General features: G+C 38.5%; 1 protein-coding gene across 5 annotated transcripts in view; it reads right to left on the bottom strand.

The window, feature by feature from the left end:
• Positions 1–7699, bottom strand: part of NHLRC3 (NHL repeat containing 3) — a 35749-nt gene extending 28050 nt beyond the window's left edge. For 4 of the 5 annotated variants that reach the window (XR_013447008.1, XR_013447007.1, XR_013447009.1 and 1 more), the window contains exons 1-5: positions 7384–7699; positions 6795–6947; positions 6343–6490; positions 3729–3929; positions 1554–1645 (exon numbers count right to left, since the gene is read on the bottom strand). Coding sequence is in view for 2 of the 5 variants with exons in the window: in XM_036090824.2 (XP_035946717.1) it covers positions 1554–1645; positions 3729–3929; positions 6343–6490; positions 6795–6947; positions 7384–7467 (678 nt within the window). In the remaining 3 variants the exon portion in view is untranslated. The remainder of the gene's footprint in view (positions 1–1553; positions 1646–3728; positions 3930–6342; positions 6491–6794; positions 6948–7383) is intronic. The other variant, XM_036090825.2, reaches the window with a different exon arrangement.
• Positions 7700–7848: the final 149 nt, after the last annotated feature.

Here is a 7848-nt window from a genome sequence, read left to right on the forward strand (position 1 = left end):
GAGTTAATCATGTAAAATGCTCTGAATGGCATTGACTATTGTTAAAACACAAGTGTGCGGAAATGAACACCCTCATTTTTCATCATTCTGTAATGCCAGAGTATCCCCGTCAAATGTTCTCCAAGCTTTCTCAAAAGGGCATTTATCACTACGGAGAATTCACCTGGGTCTAGGTCTTGCCTGCTCAGAAACTTGATCTTATTCTTATTCATTGAAGGAAGTAGTTAACCGGGCTCAGAATGGTAATGTGTTTAAAACCAGAATTCCAACTTTCTAGCTCCCCATTTACAGACAAAACTCACAGGTTCAGTTATCTTCCTATCTACAATGCGAAATACTTGCAGATTTTATGATCAAAACATTCTCACTTTGTCTACACAGGAAGCCAAATCACAATCAAAAGGTTGTCTGCTGAACATAGAATCAGAAGTAGAAATGGATTAAATTTCTAACAGTATGAAGCCAAGATAGTCTGATGCATCCACTCTGCAAGACATTTAGTCATAGAACAGTTACTCATAAGATGACTGCTATGTGCCAGGCACTGAGATACAAAGCCAAAGAGATTCAATATATGCCCTCATACAGCCTACACTCTGTTAAGGGAGACGACTGATCTGATATTATAGTGTGATAATTACTATAACAGGAAAGTATAGGCTACTATAGGAAAACAGAAGGGGAAACTAATATAAAACATTTTGGGTGGGGGTTTGGTCATAAGAAAGTAACCCCAAAGAAGTGATATATATGCTTAAAGGTGGATAAAAGCAAAAGAGGTAGCAGTGGATAGGGTGGGGAAAAAGAAATGGGTTGAAAAGCATCAGTTAAGGGTGCCTGGGTGGCTCGGTTGGTTGGGCAACTGCCTTTGGCTCAGGTCGTGATCCTGGAGTCCCGGGATCAAGCCCTGCATCGGGCTCCCGGCTCAGCAGGGAGCCTGCTTCTCCCTCTGAGCCTCTCCCCTCTCATGTTCTCTCTCTCAAATAAATAAATAAAATCTTAAAAAAAAAAAAGAAAGAAAGAAATGCTTCAGTTAAAGTTTTCCATTCCCCAGAGTGGAGCTAGTGAGAACAAAGTTGCCTGAGTGGCTCTTATTTTCAAGCCTCCAAGATTAATCTCTCCCATCTCCCTTTTGATCAACATATTCTAGAATTAATTTAATTCTAAAAATAAAAATATATTCAAACACTCCTAGTAGTTTTCTTAGTAGGAGGGCAACTCTCCTTTTTCAGGTAACTTAAGTTCTATTCCATTATTTGTTCCTTCTACCTTTAAGTGACACAGGAAATCTATTTTGATCATTTCTAAATATTTGGGGAACTCTCTTCATTATAGGACCTGAACATTTATAAGAATATGTGGGTATACCCAGCCCCAGAGGAATTAGCCCAGACACACCCAGATACACATAACCACAAACATTCATACATATTCAGATATCCAGACACACATGTGCACCAAGATCCATATACATAGAGGTCCATACGCCTACACACGCACACACACACACACTCAGACACACAGTTCCATACACAATGACAGTGTATTTTTACCCGACCAGATGAATCAACGGTAACACTGTGAGGTATGTTGAACTTAGCAGGCCCCGTTCCACGTTCTCCGTGCAGCCAAAGCATCATGAAATCTGACAACGGCAAACATAGTTGGTCAGAGCAACATATAACTACCTTATACATCTGCGTGCTGTATCTTATGTCTTAAGTTGCAAATAAACTATTTAATTATACCCCCAATTGATCAGGATTTCTTGGCTTTCTGTGTATATACCAGTTTGCCTAATTGTTACGCTTTACCCCCCCCCAAAAAATTGCTTTTGTTTCAAGCAATTTATCATCTTCTTTACTATCTCCACTTGAGTTTTTCATCACTCAAAACCACTGTGTGATTCATGTCAGTGTCTCCCTTCCCAACTATTCCGTTATTTGGTATTACAATTCCTGTGAACTTAAAAATTCACATTATGTTTTTATAATCTGTCTCCCTTATTACCCCTATTGTAGGCTGAATTTTACCTCTACCTCAAAAGATAAAACCAAGTCACAGGTACTTCTCTACTTGTGAATGTGACTTTATTGGTCATAGACTTTTGCAGATGTATGAAGTTAGGGATCTTGTGATGAGATAGATCCTAAATTCAGGTGGACCCTAAATCCAATGACTAGTGTTCTTGTAAGAGAAGGGAGAGGGAGATTTGAGACACAGAGACACACAGAAGGCGGCCATCTGAAGACAGTGGCAGAGACTGGAGATATGCTGCCACAAGCCAAGGAATGTCTAGAACCATGGGAAGCTGGAAGAGGCAAAGAGGGATTCTCCCCTAGTGCCATTAGAGGGAGTAGGGCTGGCCTTAATACATTTCAGACTTCTGGATTCCAAAACCATGAGAGAATACATTTCTGTTTAAACTATTCAGTCTGTGGCAATTTTTTATAGCATCCACAAGAAACCAATATACCTGTATTCAAGCTGTCTCCTGAGTTTGGTTGTTTCTTTTGCAGTATTTTTTTGATTCTTGCTTTATCTGCACCACCTCCCTTTAACTATCACCACCAAACTTAGTTACTGGGTAATAAGTTGACCACATAACCTTCATGTAGGAGTTTATGCTCTGTCCAAATGACAGAGCTTACTGCAAATACATCCTGATACAGTATTGTGTCTTATAAAAACTCTGCTTCTATAACATCACTTTCCTACTAAAAAAACCTCAGAAATTTTAAATGCAAAATTATGGCTTCAAAATTCTTAGATAAGCCTTCAAGAACATCTCAAATCTTATTTTTTAACTCTTCCAAAATTACATCCTAAGCTCCCTTCCTAGAAGACTTGCTAATTACCTGTAGACCTTGTGTGATAGAGCCTCGTAAATGTTCCTCCCATCCATCTTCTCCTCCCACCAAAACCAGTTTAGTTCAAGAACCACTTGCTTTATGAATGCTTGCCCTACTTATCCAGTCAACAGTAATTTCTCCTTCTCCAAATCTTACTTTACTTTAATAATCAATACCATAGAGTAGCATTTAGCAGTTTCATCTGAAATAGACCTGCACCTAGAATACTACTGAGGACATACAGCAATAAATACAATGAAACTTTAGCTGATCAATCAAACTGAAGGGTATCTCAGCTCTGGAATGCCAGGTTCCTAACCTTCTCTTTCTTAATTGGATAGGATAGACACTTATTTCTTCAGCCCACTATAAATTCCCAAACTGCCTCCAATTTAATTCAAAGGAATAAGCAAGCATATTATCAGAATCATTTATTACTGACCATCCCACACATCTCACTCGAGCCCTTTACACACAGCTTCATTTTAATACAATATACAATAGTTGTAGGGGCGCCTGGGTGGCTCAGTCAAGTCAGTTAAGCGTCCAACTACATTTCAGCTCAGGTCATGATCTCAAGGGTCGTGAGATGGAGCCCTACGTCAGGCTTCTCGCTGGGTGTGGAGTCTGCTGAAGATTGTCTCTCTCCCTCTCCCCCTGGCCCCCACCCCCGGAACATATTCTCTCTCTCTTAAAAAAAATACACACACGCTCTAAAACTAATGATGTAATGTATGGGGATTAACATAACAATAAAAAAATTAAAAAAAAAATACACACACGCACACTAGTTATAATATTACACCAAGTATTGGACAAATTAAACACATCCAACTTATTAAAAAGCATTCTTATGATACCATGCAAGCCATGTACCTTGGGACAATTTGATCAATCTGTTATTCAATCCTCCATCTCCATCCACAATGTAAATATCTCCTGTGTCATCTACATATAATTCTGCGGGATTATCAAATTGCAGGGGATTCAAACCAGTGCCTTTTTTGCCTGGGGTACCCAAGACTTGAACAAGATCACCAAAGGAATTGTATTTTTTAATAGTATGACCATAGGATCCTATAAAGAAAAACATGCACACGTCACAAATATAACCACTGTCCAAACATTCACATTTTTCAAGTAAGCAGAGAGCAAGAATTTAATAGAATTTGACAGTAATAAAAAGTTAACAGGCTCAGATAATTAAATGCTGTATTTCACAAGCAATAGAGCTTCTTCATTAGTTACAACCAAATCTGTCATGAATTAAAGCTCAGGTACTCCAAAATAAGTAGATTCTAAATTCAAATAAATAAAACCAACAAAACTGGCTCCTTATACAGAAGGCTCATGATGTTAAATTATAGGTACATCATTTTCTTTTGTAATCATAAGCATGACAGTACAACCTTGAATAAACATTCCTTGCAAAAAGAAATCCAGAAGGAACTGGAAAAGGAACTTATGTTTGAAAATCATTATTTCAGTCAATCATGTGCAGATCTCAAATTTTAGTAGGTCAACAAAAAAGTTCACTATAATACATATTTTTTTATTTTTTATTTTTTATTTTTTTAAAGATTTTATTTATTTGACAGAGAGAGCGAGAGAGCACAAGCAGGGGGAACAGCAGAGGGAGAGGGAGAAGCAGGTTCCCTGCCGAGCACGGAGCCTGATGCGGGGCTCGATCCCAGGACCCTGGAATCATGACCTGAGCCGAAGGCAGACGCTCAACCATCTGAGCCACCCAGGCACCCCTAATACATATTTTTTTTAAACTACACTTTCTCATAGTAGAAACAAGTGCAAAACTCAACCCATTAACTTTTTTTCCTAAGAGAATAAATCTTTCCAAATCACTAGTATATTTTCTCACTTATATCAAGACTTCTTTGAATTAAAATTATCTTACAAGCAAAAACATAAAGTACGGTATTAATAATTAGGAAAAAAACATAATGCGGTTAACAGAAATCAACTTGAAGGCATACCAAGACCAAACTAACTGGTAGGCATGCAAAAGATAAATTGGATACACTGAACTCACTGGAAATAAAGTGAATCAACTTGCATTACAATTCTATCTTAAAAAACATATTTATTGTTATACCTGATTTGAATGCTTGAGGTAATTTGTAGCAACAAGAGAACAAAATATTATTAAAGAAAGCAACCTTCAAAGTTTCTAAAGAGTTGGCAAAAGACATAGAACACCAGTATATAACATCGTTTTGTTTTGTTTTTAAGGCTCATTTACAGCCACATTTTTATTAAAGGGAATGTATTTCTTCAAAAAATGGGAAGGAATATAAAAAGTGTCTTCAGATCTGTGCATGAAAAAAACCCTTTAATGGAAAGAAGAGGTCATGTGTGTTTTTTTTTATTTCTGGGAATCAATGAAGTATTTTATAAAAAACGATCACATGAATGGAATAAATTAAAAAGTAAAGGCCTTTAACAGTGAGTCCTGGGGGAAAAAAAAGAAGTCAAAATAGTCATATTTCATTATAGCATTACAAGGAACTCAGAGGTATTCTCGATTTTTTGTTTAACCAAAATTTTATCATCCAAAATACATCTTGAAAGAAATGAAATCAGCTGCGGCTCAGAAATCTTTTGGGTTCTGAGAACAAACAGTAATGGCACTTCTAACAAAAACTGTGAGTTCATTAGTTCCAAAATGGTATCTGAATTTGCCAGAAATGAAGAAACAGGATGTCCTTCAAGCCATGAATGTAACTGGGCCAAAGACTGTCTTTATGATCCCATTCATTCCTGAGATCCTGCGCTAATAATGCCAGGTTATCTCTGGTACTGTCTTAAGCCACAAGAACATGCAAACAGCTATCTCTGAAAACATCCAGAGCTATAAATCCAACTATGCCTACTTTGATTTGCAACACATTCTACTAAAAGTATTTGGTGGAAAGAAGATTTCAGACATGTTGCAGTAGGCAGGACTTCAGAAACATTAACACCAGGCGTCTCTGCAAATCTTGCATTTTGGGCAACAAAGCAGTTCTGGTTTCTTAGCACAATTTCTTTTGAAAGTGAACTGGTAAAGGAAAATAAGACAAGGACTCCGTTCATTAACTTACAGAGATTGCTATTTTTTGGGCCATTAAGTTACAGAGATTGCTATTTTTGGGGCTTCACAGAAGAGGTTTAAAATTTTAGCCTGGGAAGAGCAACTGATGCGTTAACAAACCATAGAAATGATCCCTGAAAGTATGGTCTCACAACTGACGCTTTAAAGAGGAAAAGTCCCTTGACAAGTTAAAGGAAAAACCATAATAATTATAGCCACCTTGCTAAATATCTTGACTCTACAGAAGTACAATATAGAGGTTTTTAGAAACAAGTGATTTCAAAAATAATTAAAGAAATTACAACTAGATTTAGCAACTCTTGATTTTAAAGCGTACAAGCAAGAACACGGGCAACAATATGATTTCTAGCAAGATAATTGAATAGATATTACTACACATACCACTTCCTACATCCGTGATCCAGACAGACTGTTCATGTAGTGTACTGGCTGCAAATATACCATGAGGTGTGTCAACTGTGTAATTCCAGGATCGTAGGAAATATCCATCCTCTGTGAACACTAATACCTTTGGGATGTTATCCCCTCTCTGAAGGTATATAAAAATAACTGCTTAGATAGGATCGGTTTTTAGAAAGTAATCTTTATTTTGGTAGAGAGAAACAAAAATTAAAGGTTAATCGAGAAATTTAATGTTTAAAAAACGAGCTTCAAAACCTAACAATATTAATATCTACTACGTTCAAAACCGAAGTATTTACTTAAAACCAACTCAAAAAAACTTCACAAATAGCATAATATAAACATACATGGTTACTTAGCACAGCAAAACAAGAAGAAATTGTTTCCTTTGTGTTCATAATTTTTTTTTTTTTAATTCCAATTTTACTAACCTGGGCTATGTAAACCAATCCGCTGAGGGAGTCAATTGCAACACAAAATGTTGCTCCAGTAAAGTATTCTGAGTGCTTAGGCCAACCCACATCCAGCCGGTAAGGAATTTCCTTGGCTCTCCAGGAAATTTGAAAAGCAAATTTCCTTAAAACCTTTAAAAAAAATAATCAGAAGATTAAGAATCCGTTTACGCTCTACGTTAAGAAAAGAAAAAAAAAAGGCTTATTTTTTAAGCATGCCCTGACAGCTGACACAGAGGTGTTGAGACTGCTGGACAGAAATGATTCGGAAAAAATGGGTTTATAAGTCTAGAGACCAAAGTGATCACAATACAAATCTGCAAATTATTTGAAGATGTAGTGGGATCTGGGGAAAGAAAGAAAACAGGAAAATGGCGATGTATCATATACAAACTTTTTAACACCAAGAGACAAAACAAGACGTCGGCAGTTCCGCTCCCGGTGCAGCTTTTGAAAAGACAAGCTAGTGCGGGCGCCAGGGCCCGCTACCTCCATCCCACGACAGCGGGTCGCCTCTCAACAGTGCTATCCACACACCCAACAGACATTTCTTCCCTGCTCAACTCACCGGGGAGCCACAAAAACGCGAATGCAAAACCAGTAATGCAAGAAAGAAGCCAGCGCCGGCCAAGCAGACCCAGAATCTTGCCATGACGAAACGGTAGAGTCCGCAGGCGGCTGGGGGCCACCAGACAGCCTCAGCTCCACGCGGTTCGTCGCTGTACACGGCGTCGGCCCCACCTCGGAGCCGAAGTTCCTATCTCCAGTTCCGTCTCCCTGGACGTGCGGGGTTTGAGAACCGGACTCGGGTGATAGAAAATCAGAATTCCGGTAGCGGTTTCCTGGAGCATTCCCGGGGCCACGCCCCCAGGTCACGTGGCTCGGGCTGACCCACTGACCACCCCTTTTCGCCCCTTGGGGCGGTCCACGCGGCGGACTTCTCCCGTCCGCCAAAAATTAGGGCATCCATAGATATGCCTTAACCACTTGACGTTCATTTTTTAAAAAATTCAGATTGAAAAATCAGACTCAA

The sequence above is a fragment of the Halichoerus grypus genome, chromosome 4, assembly GCF_964656455.1.
Source record: "Halichoerus grypus chromosome 4, mHalGry1.hap1.1, whole genome shotgun sequence".
Lineage (NCBI taxonomy): Eukaryota > Metazoa > Chordata > Mammalia > Carnivora > Phocidae > Halichoerus > Halichoerus grypus.